The sequence below is a fragment of the Nasonia vitripennis genome, chromosome 5, assembly GCF_009193385.2.
Source record: "Nasonia vitripennis strain AsymCx chromosome 5, Nvit_psr_1.1, whole genome shotgun sequence".
Classification (NCBI taxonomy): Eukaryota; Metazoa; Arthropoda; class Insecta; order Hymenoptera; family Pteromalidae; genus Nasonia; species Nasonia vitripennis.
Genome location: NC_045761.1, coordinates 7,538,843 through 7,558,736, shown reverse-complemented (window position 1 = coordinate 7,558,736; position 19,894 = coordinate 7,538,843). Strand labels below are relative to the sequence as shown.

The following is a 19,894-nucleotide window of genomic DNA, read 5'->3' as shown; positions in this document are numbered from 1 at the left end:
TATTCTAATTACTAATGTCACCTAACATTGCTATGCACAGTGTTCAAAATAGTTATTCATTTTTTAAATTCTAGATTTTCAATAATGTCGATAGAAATATACACAAGCAACATATTTTTGTTTTTCTTTATCACTGTAAACAAAAGAGTAAACATTATTTTGTTTATAAAGCAATCAAAGTGTATCTTTGTTATAATCTTATCACTTTGCAAATTAAAAAACAGAGCAAAGTATGATTAATATTTTGAGGGGAGTCAGTCGAGTCACCCCAATGTGCCAAATACGGTGTTGACATACATGGTGTGAAAGTTTTTTTCAACCTTATTTGATCATTACGTACATTAACTGGTTCTTGCAGGAAGACATACTCTAAATGTCCAGGACAAGTGTGCTGTGTATTTTTTTATCACTTTCACTTTTACAGACAAAGTTCTGCAAAGCTGAACTGAATCAATGATGATGAAATTCTAAAATACGCTTGAGCCAAGGTTCACACAGATATGACGCGTATAAATAACCTCTTATGGTCGTGCAGGGAGCTAGTTGAATTCATAATTTGGGGTCACTTGATGAACCACGCTTTTTATTGACCTACCCCTCTAAGGGCTCTGCTAGAGAGAGTATATTGAATTAAGCTGATTAACCAGTGGCAAATTGATGGTCCTCAGCTATCATCAGACTCAAGGGGCAGGAGACAAGGAAGACAAAAACAGGATTCTGAGAAAGAGAGAGAAATAACTGCGAATCTGAACACTGCTGCAGGTGAGCAGAGAGCAACATAGTGTCGGCGTGGACAAAGTAGGCCAGTATAAGTTAACGAGTCTCACCTTGGGGTTGCTGCTGTTGAGCCAGGGCACGAGGTTATCGATGAAGAGGCCAATGTCCTGGCACTCGATGCTCTTGAACGGATCAGCCAGGTAGTTGAGTAACAGCAGTCCGACCTGGAGCTTCTTCTTTATGTCTGTGGTGGAGAGGAGCGACATAAAGCCGTCCATGTCTCTTGGATTCACTGCCATGTTCAAGACTCTGTGGTCCGGCTTCAGGCCGCCGCATGAAAGCCGGAGGATGGAAAGCGGTGCCGCGGACTCGTCGCCGTCGCACAAACTTGACACTCGCGCACACGCACAGCACACACTCGATCAGCCGCACGAACGAGAGAGTAAGTAGAGAGAAAAGGAGAAAGAGAGCGAGAGACACGCGCGCGCGGCCCGATGATCCCGCCTCAGCCGTTGCCCAGAAGTCTCATCCTCGTCGGCTTAGATTAGATGCTCTGCTCTGCTTTCCTCGCACTTACATATACACCTGCGCGCACACACACACACACACTATACCTATATATACTAAGTAAGAAGGCCCCAGGACGGGTATACCCGGCGCACTCGAGTCCACGGGTGACTTATACCTATTGCTCCTCTCGCGCACGACTGGCGAGAGACGTCGTCGTCGTCGCGGACAACTCGCCTTGCACAGCGTTTATTCGTTGTTCACTCCAGAAGCCCTTTTGTTCCACTCTCAGCGCTTCACCGCGAGTTCGCGCGCAAGGAGTACAACCAACTACTTAGTTTAGTCTCTCCTCCTTTTTTCACGACTCGTCCTCTCCTCGTCGTCGTCGTCGTCGCTCGACCGTTCAAACGCGGTGCTGCTACTGTTGCTGGACACACCGTACACGCGTCGCCATTTTGGCTTTCGCTCTCTCTCTCTCTCTCTCTCTCTCGCTCGCGCCCTGCTTCCGAAGTCCTAACTAAGCGAGGTTATGGGCGACTCGCGATTGGTCGCCGCGGAGTTATGCCTGCCAATGGCGAGCTTGACTTTCCGTCGTGATTTTCGGCTGCTGCTATATACTTAGGTGTTGTACACACTTTCGCGAACGTTTTGTATTGTTGACGCAACGGCGATCTTTACGTGGGCCTTTTCTCGAGGCTCTTTTCAACTACTAAGTATAACTGGGCTCTCTCGCGGCTATATGTGTAGGTACGTTTTTTTGTGTGACGGTGAGCGTTGTGACTTGATTATACTGGAAACGGAGTCGAGGTTTCATTTGCTCCGGATGACGAAACCTAATGAAATTCGAATTGTATTATACGAGGATGCAAATGTACTTATATGTCTATAGCGAGGATGCCCGAGTGATAGGATTTACTCGGCTTTCTATCATGAGTACTTTACTGGCTATTTATTTGTGTATTTTGCATACGTATTTATTTATTTATTTCATAATTAAACGGGCTATAAGCCCTTTACAGTATTGCGTAGACGCAAGAAAATTTGACATATCCACAAGAAATAACGCATAACGTGTTTGCCTTATTTTGAAGTAATAAAATATCATGAATTTTCATCTCAATTAATTAACGGTTGCGTTGGATAAATTCGATCAGTATCGAATTCGAAGTCAATGCCGACTCCAAAGTGCAACACTGACAATGATGATAACAATAAAATAAAAGAGTTGAAAACCCAAACAACTGAAACTTTGAAAAGTCCAATTAAATACACATGGCCATTAGACTGAAGAATAACAATAAGCGACGAGCGCATCCACTTAAAACCCCATTAAGACCGCAGCTTAAAAGGGCAATCGGCTTTTATTGCCCAGGAAAATTGTAATTTATATTTATACGTTTACGCTTTATATATATATGGGCGCCGTTGTCGCAGCGAGCCGTGCGTATGTAAAATTATTATATGGCAGCGAGCGTTTAACGTCGTAAAATTGGCAACAGCGCTAGTCAGCTGCGGCGGCGTCCAGAAATAAAAACGCCGGCAGTCTTGAATGAAAAAAAAAATTAAATTATTGCCGAGTTCGCTCGCACTGACGATATCTCTCTGCTCTTCTCCGTCGGTATTATGCAAAGTTCTTCGCGTACTTTAGCATACAAGTTGTTTTTTATTCACAAAAAATCGAGTCACCAGCAGAGCTTGACATAACCTGAAACGGCCAAAATACTCTACCTCCATCTCACTCCCACACACACACACACACAGAGCTGAGTGTCGAGTTCTGCGTTATCAGTGACTGAGCGATAAAGGCGCCGATAAAAATAGAGAGCCAAGTTATAACGTGAGCGGCGAGCGCGTGCACGCACGGTTCAGTCTTGACCACGATGTCAGGCCGCGGTTTCCTGAAGAGTTTACGAGGCTTCGGACGAAGGAGCTCGAGCTCGTCGAGCAGCGATGGTACTGGCTCGAGGGCCTCCAGGAGGCGAGTCGTCGTCACGGGCATCGGGATCGTGTCGCCGCTGGGAGTCGGTACCAGGCATTCCTGGAAGGAACTGCTCAAATGCAAGTGCGGAGTCGTGAAGCTCGACGGGCCGGATTACGAGAAGCTTCCTTGCAGAGTTGGTAAGTACACGTATATTTATAGTTGAGTACTTTTTTTATTGCTAGTGTAACTAATATAGTATAATAAATACATTTTTGCACAAAAAATAAAATATAGTCAAGTTTTTTTCAATATTTTTCTAAGATATCGTCCACGTCCTTATAAAATTCATACTATCTAAGTTCAATGTTCTTGATTGTTTGTTCTTGCGTTCTCTAGGAAACATAAATTAAGATAATAACTCTAAAATTAGTCATTCTATTAATTTATACAAATGAGCTGTGAAATAGAAGGCACTCAAAGTGTATAGCGCAATCAAAATGCAGATTCTCATTTATCTACCTCGAATGTGATCGCTTGTTTATACTGCATTTCAGCTGCTGTGGTACCAAAAGGAGATGGCCCAAATGAATTGGACTTGAAGACAAGATTCACAACAAGTGAATTGCGAACAATGTGTCCAGCTACTGCCTACGCGTTAATTGCTGCTGAAGAAGCTCTTACAGATGCTAATTGGAAGCCGGAAGATGAGGATGACAAAAGAAACACTGGAGTTGCTGTGGGAATAGGAATGATTGACTTGGTGGATGTATGCACGACTTATGAGCAGTTAAAAAAAGGATACTCTAAAGTCAGTCCATACTTTGTCCCAAGAATACTCCCCAATATGGCTGCTGGACAAATAAGTATTAAATATGGATTCAGAGGTCCTAATCATTCGGTATCAACTGCATGTGCTACAGGAGCTCATGCCATTGGTAATTGAACAAATGATTAAAATTATAAGATTATACATAAGATTAAATTGAGCACTAAACTAAAATAAAAAATATTTCAGGTGATGCTTTTCGATTCGTTCGAGGTGGAGAAACGAGCGTCATGTTATGCGGTGGAGCTGAAGCATGCATCAGTCCACTGGCTATCGCCGCGTTTTGTCGATTGCGTGCTTTGAGCACAGCCAAAAACGATTTTCCGCAAGAATCCTCCAGACCATTCGACAAAGAAAGAGATGGTTTTGTTATGGGCGAGGGATCTGCTATTTTAGTATTAGAGGAGCTCAACCATGCACTGGAAAGAAACGCAAAAATATACGCAGAAGTTTTGGGTTACGGATTATCTGGTGACGCAGTTCATTTAACAGCTCCGAGCGAAGACGGAACTGGCGCGCTTCTCGCTATGGATCGAGCCCTAAAAGATGCTGGCACTGACACTAGCGAAATAACTTATGTTAATGCACATGCGACGTCAACACCTCTCGGTGATGCCATAGAATTACGCGCTATAGAGTCACTATTTGGTGAGCACAGCAAAAATGTAACCGTCTCGAGTACTAAAGGAGCTCACGGGCATTTGCTTGGAGCAGCTGGTAATCTTGAAGCTGCTTTTACGATTCTTGCATTGCAAGAAAAAGTAATCCCTCCGACGATAAATTTACACAACATTGATGGCGAGACAAATTTAAAATTCGCACCTAATAGTAAACAAAGATGGTCTGTCGATACGAGACGTGTTGCGTTGAAAAATGCATTTGGATTTGGCGGAACTAACGCATCTCTATGCCTGGCAGAGTATACTGACTAAAGAAAATCTATAAAAGTCTTTTAAACAGAACGTTGGCTGATAGAGAGCACTTTATAAAAAGTTTATTAAACTTCTTGTTATTGTAAATATAAATATTGTATTTTCAGAAAATTTTTGTACATAAAAATGTAGATATATTTCTATATTCTAGATACCATTACATTTTTTTTAAATAAAAAATGTATATAATTGTTGAAATGCAGGAAATGTAAAAAGTTAAATTTATATTGGAATGCAACGTTTATTTTATATTAAATCTTTGATAAAGATAAATTGTATTATTCATTACAATCACAACGTATCTTTATATGTGCTTCATTACATCATGGACAGTAAAGTGTCCGACAAAGCGCCAATGATTCATTAGAAATATAAATCTTTATTCTTTAACGGGTCGTCCCCACAGTCCACATATTTTATACAATAGGTACACGCTTTTAACAATAGATATAAACTTATTTTTCAATCAATGAATATTGTATCAAATTAACATTAGCAATGATCTCAAGAGAGTTTACAAAAGTAAATCGTATAAAATTAGTCTCTTGAAATCAAGCTAAAGCAATAATTTACATGTAGTTGAATCTTCATCTGTCATATGGAATTAGTAAACCATTTTGATATAAAAAAATGTATCTATAAAATGTACTGTATATGTTTAATAGTTCAGTTGTAAATGTTATTTCTCAAAGTTATAATTCAATTTACGAACTTTAATACTGGAAGACATGCATTTACTATTTAATTATTAAATCATTTTCGTCGTGATACAAATATGTAGATTTTATGTCTACATTCATATTAATGGTATTAATCTTCAATGCATATAAATATGTTTATCAAATGAACTGACAGTACTATACATGAATTATTACAAAATATCAGTAAGCTTTTGTACAATCCATTAGTTTTGTGGACTGTGAGAATTAACAATTTTATCCAAAAAAAATTATTGTACATGATTATCAGTTTTTTGTTCGTATTAAAATCGTCGTAGAAAAAAGAACACTTTGTTCAACAATACCTAATGGAAATCATCAGCGAGGAATGGTGAAGGGTTTGTGATGGCTGCATAACGCTGCAAAACGTTTTTTAAGCGTCTGACGTAGTTCTTGACGTTTTTCAGTGACCTGGCACATGCGGGACTTAAATTCTAATACTTCTTCCACAGGGATATAACAACAATCTTCATCCTCGGATAAGCAGGAGTCCTGAAAAACAAAGATTATATATTTTACAATGCAGTACAAACAGTCTACATTTATTTTGCGAAATGGCAAATCAAGACCAGGCTTCTTATAACCATATTAAAGTTTTTAAAACTTGGGAGTTGTGTCCTTGTTGTAAAAAACGTACCTCCAACATCTGCGATAATGTTATTCCCCCACCATGTTCCCTCAATAGACTGAGACTTGAGTCAGAGTGGAGTAGTTTTTCTGCAGATTTAACCTCTGGACAGTCACCTACGTGATTACAGCAGCTATCACTGCATGCCACCTCAGATCCTTCAGGTGTACTTGGTAAAGATGGACTACTGACATTGTGTTCTGATGAATACCCATAATCTTGTGAGGAGTGCTCACTAGATGATCGGACATTTCTATTTACAACTTTGGTATTAAGGCGCTTCTTAACTTCTATCCACATTGTGTATCGTTTGTTATTATCCATAAGCGCATCCATCAAATGCTCGGAAGAAGATGGATTTGTGCATTCGTCGTTGTTATGCCATCCATTGCTATTGTTGCTGTTTTCCGTTTTACACGTTTCAGGCGGCTTTACTGATTGATCTACACTTTTATTCACTGTCGTGTCAACTTTTTCACGTTTCCCACTCTTTTTTGTACTATTTGTACTACTACTAGCTGATTTATTTTCATTCTTCTTCTTTTTACTATTCTTTTCCTTTTTGCTTGATGGTGCAGGTTGAGACTGAGACTTGGATTGTAGGTGATCGGAATTTCCCTTCTTTGTACAATCTGGACAATTGCAGGTTAGTGACCCTTTGTTGTTTGGGTCTATTATCTATAAATCAGGAAAAATTAGTGAATATAAAAATCTAATAATTGAAGAATTAATTGGCTTCAATTTTGAACAATCAATTTACCTTATGATGGTCAATAGTTTGAGTAACTGTCTTAACTTCTGGCTGTGGAGGTAGTACTTCGGTCTTTTCTTCGACTTCTTTTGCTTCTTCTTGTGGACACTAATTTATAAAAAAATTTTAATTAAAAAACAATTTAGTTGACAAAAAATCAATAGGGAACAGACATGATTTATAAAACCTTTTTTAAAATAAAGTTAAAAATAAATCTTATACAAAAGTACAAAAGCTACGATTTTTACTGCAATATTTGTTAAGTAATATTGTTTTGAAAATTCAGTTTGCTAATAATACGTTTAAACGATTTAGAGCTCACGTGATCAATATGGCGGCGCGAAGGATGAAAATATATATAGATGTATAAACGTATGTAAATTTTAATACATAAAATAACCTTATTGTTTTCTCCGAAATCATAATAGAGATGAAAGATAATGCTTCAAAATCAAAATAGATTCTTGATGACTGAATTTATGCACTCAAATGCCCGTACGTTAGGTTAGGTCTTTATCCTTTGAGCCACTTATATTGGAGAGCTGCCGTTTTAAAAACTACTTAAACATATGAATTGTTAATTAATCATATTAGGGCCTAGAGGTACTAAATCAGCAAAAAATTGATGCATAAAGTATTCTTATGATATTTTCTACTGTATATAAGTATTTATATGTATATAGTAAAACCATGTTTGTCCCTATTGTTTTCAAAGTAACTTACTTCGCAATGGTCATCCTTTTCTTCTTCACATTCATTCTCTTTTTCTTCAGCTTCAGAACGACGTTCCTTCTTCTTTTTTCTTTTAAGCCTTAACTTTTCTCGTCGTTGCTGTTTAGCTACTTCTTCTCGTTTGAACTCCTTGTAAAGAACTTCTAATTGCGTTATCCCCGTTTTATATTCCACAGCCATCTGGAAATAATCATCAATAATGATTTAGTATTAATATTGTGGCAATACAAATCGTTGTTAACACAGCCTATATTTATAGGATATTTACTTGAAAACTCCTAGCAATAGTATCAACAGCAACAGCAGCTAATACTTTAATTATGATTTCTTCTTCTTTAAGGCGTCGGTAAACACGGTTTAACCGTTCAGCTACACATATACCAAGGCACGTAAGAACTTCTTCTTGAGCTATTTCTAATGTTTTTGCATGCCGTTCTCTGATTTTAAATAAAAGTCAAAGTTTAACCTAACTTCAATACTCCTTTTAATAATGGAAAATAAATTTTTTTAAATTAATTTACCTTCCCATGAGTTCTGGCTGTGCTCTTCCAATAATTGAACTAATGTATTCAGTGTTTACTGGTAGGTGAACATGACCTCCTGCACAACGTTTTATATTGGCATACAAAGAACTAACATAACCTTTTTCCTTTGTTGGATCAGTTTCACTTGTTAACAGGGATGATGCCAGAAGTACCTTTGTACGACATTCGGAGCAAAATCTGCAAAATGGAAATATTTATTGTCAATGTATTCTTGAATTGTAGATTAATTATAACTGTTGTTTTTTTCTCCCAATAAATACGTACTTGTGCTTACGCAGGTAGGTATCTAGAGTAGCATCTAAAGTATCTGCATCTATAAAGGTGATTTCTCTTAAACATTCACGTTCCATGCAATCCCAAACTTCTTTCCAAGCATTTGGAGGAGGTCTCATGCGTTGTACTTCTAGTGAGTGCAATGTGCACCTACGAGACTTTTTGTTGCGTGGTTGCTGTTCTACTAGATCATTCAATCTTGTGCTAAAATAATAGTTAAATATATGTATTAACTAATTAAACAAAATTTACTTAAACATTGCACTTATTTGAACCGAATGCTCATTTAATTTGTGTATGATTCATATAAGGCTTAAAAGATAGAGGTTAGCATTTCTAACATAGCTTGAGGATTTTTAAGTAGATTCTCACAGTAAATTATTTTTAAAAGTTAAAAAGTCAGTTATGATTTGTATTCCTAAAGGGGATACTAATTAATACCTATTACTAAGTGTATAAGGAATGCACTGAAAAAAGTTATCTTACCTATGCCCTTGTAATAATGTGCATAATCTTTGAGGTGACTGAATAACTTCTTCTTTTATACCAACCATGCCATCTACTGTTATAATTAACGGGTCTAATGCTGGATGACCATCGAGATTACTCAAGTCATAAAATAATCTTTCCACGCTAAAAAAAAAGAAAAGAAGAACAACTTAATGAAACAACTTAATCTCTCACTCATGATTCAATAGAATCAAAGTTCAAACCTTCTCCTGCAACCTATGCATGGAACACTTTGATCCAGCGCGTTGAACATCTCTTTGCAAGTAACATCAAAAGACACCATCCTCTCCTCCATTGTGAGCAGATTCAATTTTTTGCAAAATTCATCTAACTGCTTGCCTTGGACTAGTGGACTCTCTTTCAGAGCTTTCAATCCAGTTATGTCCATAACCATCTAAAATTCCAAACGAACAAAGCGTGTTATCAGCGAGTTCGGTCCTCGGCATAAAAAATGTCTATATAGGCAATGTTGGCATTCGATTTCAAGAGCATTCTTCGCGTATATATAAGTAGTAAGTAGTCGCGAGTGAAAGAAACGAAATAAGCGCTTGCGCTGCGCTCGAAAAAAAAATGCGAACGTCAGTTACAAGAGAGTAGCGTATACGTGTATACGTGTATACGAAAGCAGCTCAAAGTAATCAAAGCAAACGTTCGACTTTCTAAGCGCTGCAGGAAAGAAAAACAGGAACAGTTCATACTGCATACATCCAAGAGCGCAAGAAAAACAAACAGAACGCCCGCGCCGTTTGCTGGCAAACAATAGATCCGCTCTCGTGGAAGACCCTGAAAAAAACGAAGTCATTCATGCGGCATCGGCGACTCCTGGAAAAGGGCGATTTGTAGCTTGGATAAGCTAACGTGTACAGTACTGCGTGTGTAGAGAGCATAGAGAAAAAACAGTTTGTCGAAGCAAGTGAGTGTGCCTATGCGCGAGAGAGAAAAAAGGTGTGCCAACGAGGCGCTCGAGACACTCTCCGTCTCTCTCTCTCTCTCTCTCTCTCTCTCTCTCTCTCTCTCTCGCTCTGTACGCACGCCGAGGCCTCCGATGGTCGTTCCCCGTGGACGAGTCGGAGTCGATTTAAGGTTAAGTCCGCGCTGGGAACGTCGGAAGTACAGCAGGGCCTTACGTAAGGCTCCGGGGTCTCTCGGGGCAGATGACAATATCCTAACCTCCGGGGGCAACAGTCTCGGGCAACCTTGTCCCTAGCTATACATGAGAGTGCATCGCTCGGGACTGCGGATGAGAAAATTGTCGGGAGGCCAGACTCACCGAGAGGTTCTCATCGACGATCAGCGGCATCTGCTTCTCCTTGAGGGCGGCCTGGTTATAGCCCTGCCACATATTCACGAGCCTCGCCATCCTAAAGCGAGTCTGCACTATCTCTCTGTCTCGCTTCTCTATATGTATGTGTCCTTTCGCCGAATGGCTATGAGCTATTACTAGTACTGTGCGCGTTGCCTCGAAGGCAAGCCTTCTCTTTGCTTTCTTCCTCGCCAAGTGAGTCTCTCTCCTCGTGGACGCTCGTCTACGTCGTTGACGTGCCAAGCGCGTGTCTCTCAGTCTCGGTGTGTGCTATATGATATAGGTATTCGTATCGCAGAGGGAGGTTGCTAACTAACTCTCGTACACGCACGAACAAACTGCTGTTCAGTCTGATGACTGATACCACTATATATACTATACTGTACTATTCTACACTCTACTAATATACAGACTATACTGTTGCAGTCAACGGCGGCTGTGGCGGCGGCGGCGGCGGCGGCGGCGGCGGCACGTATGCAGCGCATCAGGGGCGACTCACGTCGGTAAATTCGCTGTACCGCTCGGCGAACTCGGAACAGACGGAATGCGGCTGAGAGAGCGAAGCCCGACTATGAGTACTATGACTCTATTGACTACGTACGCTGACTACCACTACTAATACTATACCGCGGTATACATGGACATTGGACGTACTACTATAAAGTACTGCGTTATGTGATTATGTCACCGAACGAAAAGCCGTGTATACTCCCACTCGTTGGTTGGTCGTCGACATCGCGATCGTCGCGCAAACCGACGTCGGTCATGTAGCTCTCTGTCTCTTTCTAATGTTCGACAGGGCCCGCAACTATACGCGGAGCGAGTTCGCCGAAAAACACTAGTAAAAATATCCTAAATCGCAAAATCGGACACTTGACGCGAGAAAGTATCACGTGAGTGAGAGAGATGGTGCGGCTGCTGAACCAACGCAAAACAGCGGAGAGTCAGCCGGGAGAGAGGAGTCGACTTCCGCCTTGTAAGCGCGCCTGTAAGGAGGTATATGTACTTTACAACGTTGCTTGAACGTATATGTATATACCTTGTATTCATTTATATTGTAATATGCGATGTAGAACGAAATGCTTTCGCGCAGCTCGAAATTCTAGCGTAGGTATGCATAACCATATGACACGTATGCACAATGCTAAAATGTGGGAAATAATTAGGTTATTTGAGAAGAACAACTTCGCGATTTTTCTTGGACACACCTGCATGGCAGGTAAGTATAATAATTATGTCCTAGAAAAGTCATACTAAAGAAAAATAATCGTTATGTTTGACTTTTGTTTAAATTCTCTTTGCTTTATTTGGTCTTTTTAAAGGAAAACTATTTACGAATCCAATCCGATTGAAACGGATTAACTTTCGTGATCGGTTTCAATCGGTTTTAATCCTATAATTCCGGATAAGCATTACGTATTTAAATCGATTCAACATTTAATCGATCGTTTTCAGTACAGCGAGCTGAAATTATCCACATAGATTTATAAACAGATAAAGATAGCATCAGCATCAGTTCATCCTAGAGAGCTCTGGGATCTAATGCGTTACATCGCGTAGATATAAAAGGATCTTCATGTCTGATGCAGTCTTATAATGATCTGCAAGCTCAGATCAGTCGTGATTCGGGGCGGTCGACTTGCAATCAATTTCATATAATTATATGATCTGGGAAGCTGAACCCGATACATACAGCGGCTGGTCCAAATATCTGCCTAACAGAACGTAAGATCATAGATCTCGTAGAGGCATGCCCACAAAATAAAATTTGCCTCATCCAGAGCCAGAGGTTGTTAAACAGCCGAAGAAACCGCAAGCCCTCGTCGTTTGACCAAACCCAATCTAGCGTATAATTGGCCTTTCCTTCTTTTTCTTTAGGCCAACAACTCTAGATTTCTGCCTAATTATTATGCTTTGATTGAATCTAAACTTATAATGACAAAATGTCATCACTCGTTGAACAAAAAATGTTTCAAAATAATTTTTAATCCTAAGTGACTTATTAATGGTTAATTTTTGCTGTTTACAATAAGGTTTAATTTTAAATCTTACCTTTATACAGATCTTGATTTTGTTTATACTTTTTCAAACAATATATAATATTCTTTTGTACTATACTTTATAATCGTGAAAGAAAAAGATAAAATCAAATAAAAATAATTTAAATAATTTATTTATAAAGAAGTATATATGAAATCAAATCGAGTAAAATTCATAAATTTTAACCTTTAATATTAAAACATGAATATGCTATAAAAGATTCTTTTGTTGTTTACAAAAGGTTTAATTAAGCTACGTATTGCTGTACAAGGAATAATGCTTTATTATGTCACATGGATAAGAAAAAAAACTTTCTCTCTGAGAAAGTAAAATAACTGCCTATAACAGACATGTTCATCATTTATTAAAGGAGGTTTGCTTTTTTTTAATAAAATATTCAAATTGGTCGAAGCAATCATTATGAGCCCTAGAATATCCATCAATTTTTATTGAACCGTCGAGTAAGAACATTGCGTGAATCTCGAAATAGAGAAGATATATTTTTGTACAAGTTGTAAACATAATATAAATAAATGGATATTTTCAACAGTCACTTTTACAAAACAAATTCGTTTTATTTAAAATTATTGGGACTATGGCCTCTCGGCGATGTCTCGAACAATCGAATCAAGCGAGTAACAATTATATCCTTAACAATATCTTTAATGATACCACAAGTAATAAATGCACTATATTCAACAAATGGTTTTTTTTTAGAAATATAGCTAAAATGGCCAGGCTTTAACTTTGTTAAAATTTTTTTAATGTTAAAACGGCAAAAATACGATTTTAAATCATATTCTATTTTATTTAGTTAAATTATTTGATGTAGAACCACACTTTAATGTATGCATGTACTATACTTCTAAAAAAGTATTAAATTACAACAAAAATTTAATGTTCTTACAGAAGATGTATTTTTTTTTTATATTATTGAGATCAATCAGTAATATTTAAAGTACCGATTATAATAAACATTTTTCAACTTGGCCATTTTGTTAATGCAATTATCCTATTTCATTAACAGAAATTCTTTGATAGGTAATAAGGCTTGTTGAAGAGTGGGGTAATGATATGGACATTGTCATCGAAGTTATTGGCTCTCTAATCTATTTTACGGGTTCTCAAATAAAATACATCACTTGTGTGAGCGTTGAGTCTCAGGTAACTTGTTTATTGTTAATTTATGCTCTACTGCACGATTAAATGGTACATTTCCTTTAATTTAAAACTGTCACTTCAAAGATTATTAGTTGTTAGAAAATTAATTTTTAACGTTATAGTCTGGCTCGTCACTAGCCTACAAAATTTTATAGTGCGACATTGGAATATTTTCATTTTTGCTTCAGATGAAATTTCTGTATGAAGAGATAGCAAGGCATTGGAAAACTTTAACAAGCGAAGAAGAAAAAAAAATTTTAAGCCAATATGCGCAAGATGGTTATGACTTGGCACTTGGATATCTCAGTAAATAATATACGCCCATTTACTTATATTCCCCACTGGACGCTACCGCATCTTTTGATTCATAATATATGTATATTCGTATTAAATGACGAAAATAAAATTTTGTTTCTAGTTACTAACACTTCGAACAAAATAGTTTTTGCATACATTTAAAATACTTATATTCGTCAGATTTATAAAAAAAAAAAAACAAGTTTTAAGAATAGTATATTAATTTTAGGATGCACATTCACAAGATCTGAAATACCTTAAAATCACTGTTGAAGTTAATAGAAAACGCTTTCTTAGTAAATGCATTCATCGAAAATGTGATAATATAAAATTTTAGTAATGTCTAGCATATTACATTCTTTGTTTTAGTATCGATAAACATAATATTAGTTGGGTATATCACTCTGCCATTGGCACCGATGTTGCTCGATATTATCGATCCATTGAATGAAACACGACCAAAAGCATTTCCGTATTTCGCCGAATATTTTATCGATGATCAAAAATATTATTTCGAACTGACCGTCCACGGATGGATCGTCTGTATTCTATCGGTGCAAATATATGGGACCTTTGACGCAACATACACACAATTGGTTCAACATTCCTGTGCGCTTTTCGCCATTGTGGAGTGAGTACTTACTCGTCCTCATATTGTACATTTGTTTTGCAATACTGTCAGCGTTGAGATGGTATGAAACTTTGCAGAAAAAATTATTTTGCATTAACAGATATCGCCTGAACAAAGCAACCAAGATCGAGCCGAGTATTTCGAGCGTCAAGGAAAAAGACGAAGCCATATACAATGAGATGGTCGATGCCATTATTTACCACAAGCAAGCCATTCAGTTAGTATTTCGTATTAAACTTAGTCTAAACTTAATTTCGTTATTCTTACGAAATTTTTTCTTTAATATAAATAAATGTCCTATATAAGTATTTTAAACTTCGCGCGCTAGGATAAGAAACTACCGGTCAGACCGCGAATTACAACTTCCTGCATTTGCAAAAGTTATGAGCGAGTCAGCGCAGCTTCGAGTGCATATAATCTCAGTCGAGCCTTGACTGCAATACTTATAGCATGCGTCTCGTCTCTCGGTAAAAAACTGAACCTCACGAGTATTTTTAAGCGCATAAAAAAGGCATACAATATGGTGAAAGTTTTATTTTTCAAGCAGAATCTTCGTGTTATATATGCTTGTGATATATAAAGTGGCAACACAGCTCAAGGTCAACAGTGTAGTGGAATAAACAATTAGTAATAGCACGATGGAAAAAATTAGGTTTGAAATCATCGATAAAAAAACTAACAAGTTCCCGAAATTCCTATTCAGTCGTGAGACCGTCGTAGTTAAATGTCTTACCAATTCCGTGGATGGATTGGACGATTGTTGGAAAAAACTATTCAAGAACATCACGTGCCAATATGATCCTAATGATTCTATAAGTATAGACGTATCTACTGATTCAGTAGAGTTGGAACCGGTTAGCGAAGTTTTCAAACCAGTATCTTCGTACGACGATGCGGAATTCTCAAATTTCATGAGAAATGCAGTAAGTAACTATAAGAATTTTTGCATAAACGACGACATTGAAATTGTAGTGTCCCGCTTACATACATCTCAAATAACATCAGAATTGAGTGACGAATCAAATGATACATCGATCGATGATCGTCTGCGTTATATATCCGTTGACGACAACAGGAGAAAAAATGAAAAAAGTAGAAATCCAGAGCCTGATAACGCTTTTGTGTTTTATGATTTTGAAACTATGCTAGAAAATACAAAGGAGAACGAGAAGCACAAAATTCATAAAGTTAATCTGTGCGTCGCCCAACAGGTGTGCGATAAATGTAACAAACCAGGTAGATTAGATAAGTCAATAGATTGCAATTATTGTGGAAGGGGTAATGTGCGGATATTTAAGGAAAATCCAGTAGAATCGTTTGTGAATTATCTTTGGAATGAGGAGCGTCCGAGGAATATCAAAGCAGTCACGTGTATTGCGCACAATTCGCAAGGATTCGATTGTCAATTCATTTTAAAGCACTTGATTGAGCGACGACCGCGAATAACCCCTAATTTTATTGTTATTAAAGGTACAAATATCGTGTGCATGTCCATAAAAAAATCATATGATTTTCAAATTAGATTCATAGACAGTTACAATTATATCGAAGAAAAACTCGAAAAATTTCCAGAAATCTTCGAATTTGTCGAAGACGATTGTGTGAAAGGAAAATTTCCTTTTCTATTCAACACCCCAGAACATCAAAATTATAAAGGGCCCGTTCCCGAAGAAAAGTTCTACTCCCCCGGCACCATGTCAGCAGAGGATCTTCAAAAATTTGAGTCTTGGCATAGACAATTACGCGAAGGTGGTTACCAATTCGATTTTCAAAGCGAAATCGTCAGTTATTGTGAAACTGATGTGGACATTTTGAGACGCGGATGTTACGATTTCCGGCAAAAATTTATTGAACTGACTGGTATGGATCCTTTTGGGTTGTACATGCCGGTTACACTTGCTAGCTTTTGTCATAAATTTTATATTAAAAAAATATTGCCTGAAGTTTATAGAAAAAATCCAGTTAAGGAAAAAATTGGCCTAATGCCTAACTGTGGTTACAGAAAAAGATTGAAGAATACACGTGAATCGTTGGAATGGCTATTAATCAGCGAAAAAGAGACAAACAGTGAAATCATACACATTGGACGTGGTCATGAATACAGGTTACCCGAATTGGATATCATCGTAAATGGATTTTCCAAATCTGAAAATGGCAAAGGAACAGTGTACCGATATTACGACTGCACTCGTCATGAATGCCCTGGATATCATGTCGATTCTCAAGTGAATAATTATGAAAAAATCATAAGCTTCGGATATCGTTTGGAAGAAATGTGGTCGTGTCAATTCAAAAACATAAAAGCAAAGTATAAGAAATTTCTGAACGATCACGATAATCTTTACAGCGACGCCTTGAATCCTCGAGATGCTTTCTTTGGAGGAAGAGCAGAAAACGCAGTGGTTGTACGCTCAGTAAAGGATAACGAGAAAATTCGGTACATCGATGTATGCTCTCTCTATCCATACATTCAAAAATACGGCAAATATCCTGTAGGTCACCCTGTCATAAAAATCGGTCACGAATGTGACAAATACGTTGGGACTAAGTTAGAAGGTGTCGAAGGATTAGTGAAATGTAGAGTCCTACCTCCGCGTGATTTACTCTATCCGGTTTTACCAATTCATTCAAATAATACTCTGATGTTTCCACTGTGCAGAAAATGTTGCGACGATTTGGTCGAATCGAACTGTACACACGATGAAAAAGGTGATCGCGAAATCACTGGTACCTGGGTCTCGGATGAATTAAAAAAAGCCATAGACAAGGGGTACGAAGTTACTGCTATTTACGAAATATGGGAGTACAAAACGGTTCAGTATATCCGAGGAACCAAATCCGGAGGTTTATTTGTCGATTATGTTAACAAGTTCCTGCAGAATAAGCAAGAAGCTAGTGGATGGCCAGCAGAATTCGATACGAATGAATTACGAGAGAAGTACTTGGCGAAGTTTTTCGAACGTGAAGGAGTAAATTTGGATCGTGAGAAAATGAAAAAGAATAAAGGTCTTCGGTACATTGCCAAAAGTTGCTTGAATTCTCTTTGGGGAAAGTTTGGTCAAAGGAATTATCCCGAAACTGCTTTTTGTGAATCTGAAAAGCAGCTTTTTAAAGTTGCTAGCAACAAAAGCCTAGCGTTACAAACTGTGGTCCCATTCAACGAAACTGATCTTTACTACAAATATCGCGACAAGAACAAGGATATTACACCCAAAGAAACGATGAACGTAACCATAGCTGTGTATACAACTGCCCAAGCACGTCTGAAATTGTACGAATATTTGGATGAGTTACAAGAACGGGTTTTGTACTACGATACCGATTCGTGCTTCTACGTGACGGAGAACGACGATCAAATCGTTCCGACTGGACAGTTTTTAGGCGACATGACTGATGAACTAATGGAGCACGGCAAGGGTAGCTACATCCGAGAATTCGTTTCGTTGGGTTCCAAACGCTACTCGTACATCGTCGTGAAACCCGATAAGAGCGAAAAGATCGTGACTAAAATCAGCGGAATACAGCTGAATTCGTCCAACAGTGATAAATTTAGTCACGAGAACATAAAAGAATTAGCCGAAGGACGGATCAAGGAAATCGAACATACTTCGGAGGAGATTCGTCGTACCCGGCAACACGACGTCGTTACTAAACCTGTAACTAAAAGATTCAAGGCGACTCGGGTCCGTAAGCGAATTTTCACACGAAATGACGAGTCTTATCCGTACGGATATAAAAGATTCAAGCGTAGCGAGGACTGATCCCGATACTTGTTATATTAGTTATAAGCTAAACTTGTGTGCAATAACAAAATATCATAATATAAAATATCATTGGTACTATGTTGTTATATTAAAATGCTTTTTACTCTGTTTTGATGAAATAAATAATATTTACTTCTAACGTAATAAGTTCGTTTTATTTATACCGTGTAACTCGTGACCAATTCCCACAATCATTCGATTTATCTATCCTACAATATATACTACTCGTAAATGAGATAAAGAGTGTAAGATAATTTTTCTACTCTCGTATTGCCAATAACATTCAATATAATATTCAAACCCGTTCGTAGGTTCGTCGGTCTCATAGAAAAATGCTACACATTCGTATTCTTTGGTGTGATTACTCTTAACACAGCGGTTGTCAGCCTCGCCGCAGTTGACGTAAATAAACCATTTACATATTATAACAAACGATATAGACACTCATTCGATTGAATCGCTCGCATTTTTTCAGACCATGCTGAACTTGGATAAAGGCAATCACAAGCAAATGATAAGAATCGGTTTGCTGTACATCGGATTTTCATTCCATCTGCTGTACAACATGTATCCCGGCCAAAAAGTGATAGACAGCAGTACTCGCATACAGCAAGCTGCGTAAGTAAAATATACGTTGAGGAAGGTAATTTCACGTCTTTTGATTTTTCTTTTTTCTTTCTTTTTTTTTTTTTTTTTTTTTTTAATGAAAAAATAACACTTTAAGTTTCCATTCCGATTGGTTCAATACTTCTCCGAAAACAAAGCAGCTGATAAGGATCATAATGCTACGCAGCATGATGCCATGCACGTTGACAGCCAAGACTTTGGTCGTGTTAGATCTGGAGAGTTTCGCATTTGTATGATACTTTTTATCGAAGTGTTTTTTTTTTTCATTTTTGTGTGACACTGTGAGAACTGTATGCTTTTGTTTGCAGGTGTTTAAAAAATCCATATCGTACGTTACGATGATCGGTTCGATGCGATAACTTCGATTCGACCTTGTATTATATCTGTATCTGTATACTTTTATGAATGTATATATTTTGTACTCGTATAGGCATGGAAAATTATTTTTAATACACACGAAGGCGAATGAAGACAAATGTATATCCAACTCGTAAACAAGAAACATATTATGTACGATAAGCAATAATGCATCGCAAATGCGGCAGATGATATATTTTTGTGGAGGCGTATACATGTTCGTAGTGATTGTAAACTCGCAATATAATAAAACGATAAACTAAAAGTTCAACTTGCCCTACGCATATTTCTTATCTACCGATTTTGGTATATTTTTTTTTATAATTCAACATAGAGTAATTACTGTGAGATAAATAATAAGCATAAAATCTCTGGAAACTTTGTTTTATTTTTTCGACGAGTGTGTTTGCCGTGACTGGCGAAATAAATCCGTGCTTGCATGTGTGATTCGCCGAAGCTCGTGTGAAGAATCAAGATGACTTCTAAACTGCAGGGAGAAATGAGCATAGTACAAGTGGGTGATCGACAACTTCTGTACTGGATGCTTGCGAACCCAGGTGAATGCGTCTAGTATCGCCCACGTTTACAACTTATTATGGCGCTAAAACAAAATGACTGGTACATGACGCTATATCCGAAGGGCAAGATAGATA

The 19,894-nt window shown here is 37.8% G+C and overlaps 5 protein-coding genes across 16 annotated transcripts in view; 3 read left to right on the top strand and 2 right to left on the bottom strand.

The window, feature by feature from the left end:
• Window positions 1-1,426, bottom strand: part of LOC100121012 (CLIP-associating protein 1) — a 43,661-nt gene extending 42,235 nt beyond the window's left edge. For 8 of the 11 annotated variants that reach the window (XM_031931984.2, XM_031931985.2, XM_031931988.2 and 5 more), the window contains exon 1: window positions 828-1,048. In XM_031931984.2, coding sequence (XP_031787844.1) covers window positions 828-1,016 — 189 coding nt within the window. In that variant the 5' untranslated portion in view covers window positions 1,017-1,048. Of the gene's footprint in view, window positions 1-827 lie in introns of all 11 variants that reach the window. The other 3 variants (XM_031931989.2, XM_032600788.1, XM_032600789.1) reach the window with 1 other exon arrangement.
• On the top strand, window positions 1,098-5,893 carry LOC100121061 (3-oxoacyl-[acyl-carrier-protein] synthase, mitochondrial). Its single transcript, XM_001604593.6, has 3 exons — window positions 1,098-3,342; window positions 3,700-4,080; window positions 4,161-5,893. Exons 1-3 carry the CDS (start codon window positions 3,105-3,107, stop codon window positions 4,901-4,903), a joined length of 1,362 nt encoding a protein of 453 aa, XP_001604643.1. The 5' UTR covers window positions 1,098-3,104; the 3' UTR covers window positions 4,904-5,893.
• LOC100121085 (gametogenetin-binding protein 2-like) lies at window positions 5,125-11,261 on the bottom strand. The gene is made up of 10 exons (XM_008218731.4): window positions 10,332-11,261; window positions 9,265-9,455; window positions 9,038-9,184; window positions 8,543-8,755; window positions 8,255-8,455; window positions 8,002-8,170; window positions 7,725-7,913; window positions 7,011-7,109; window positions 6,260-6,928; window positions 5,125-6,114 (listed from the first exon to the last, which is right to left on the bottom strand). Exons 1-10 carry the CDS (start codon window positions 10,419-10,421, stop codon window positions 5,941-5,943), a joined length of 2,142 nt encoding a protein of 713 aa, XP_008216953.1. The 5' UTR covers window positions 10,422-11,261; the 3' UTR covers window positions 5,125-5,940.
• Window positions 11,262-12,637: 1,376 nt separating this feature from the next.
• Window positions 12,638-19,509, top strand: LOC100328556 (odorant receptor 155). 2 transcript variants are annotated; one of them, XM_031931805.2, is made up of 9 exons: window positions 12,642-13,081; window positions 13,446-13,568; window positions 13,754-13,871; window positions 14,232-14,493; window positions 14,594-14,710; window positions 18,569-18,659; window positions 18,733-18,875; window positions 18,982-19,114; window positions 19,193-19,509. In XM_031931805.2, exons 1-9 carry the CDS (start codon window positions 12,938-12,940, stop codon window positions 19,241-19,243), a joined length of 1,182 nt encoding a protein of 393 aa, XP_031787665.1. In that variant the 5' UTR covers window positions 12,642-12,937; the 3' UTR covers window positions 19,244-19,509. The 2 variants fall into 2 exon arrangements, with proteins under 2 accessions (XP_032456677.1, XP_031787665.1); XM_032600786.1 differs by lacking the exon at window positions 19,193-19,509 and having other exon boundaries at window positions 12,638-13,081; window positions 18,733-18,900; window positions 18,982-19,073.
• LOC100121110 (uncharacterized protein) lies at window positions 14,915-18,401 on the top strand. Its single transcript, NM_001170936.1, is given in 1 exon segment — window positions 14,915-18,401. A coding segment is annotated over 1 exon segment (3,123 nt). The 5' UTR covers window positions 14,915-15,131; the 3' UTR covers window positions 18,255-18,401.
• Window positions 19,510-19,894: the final 385 nt, after the last annotated feature.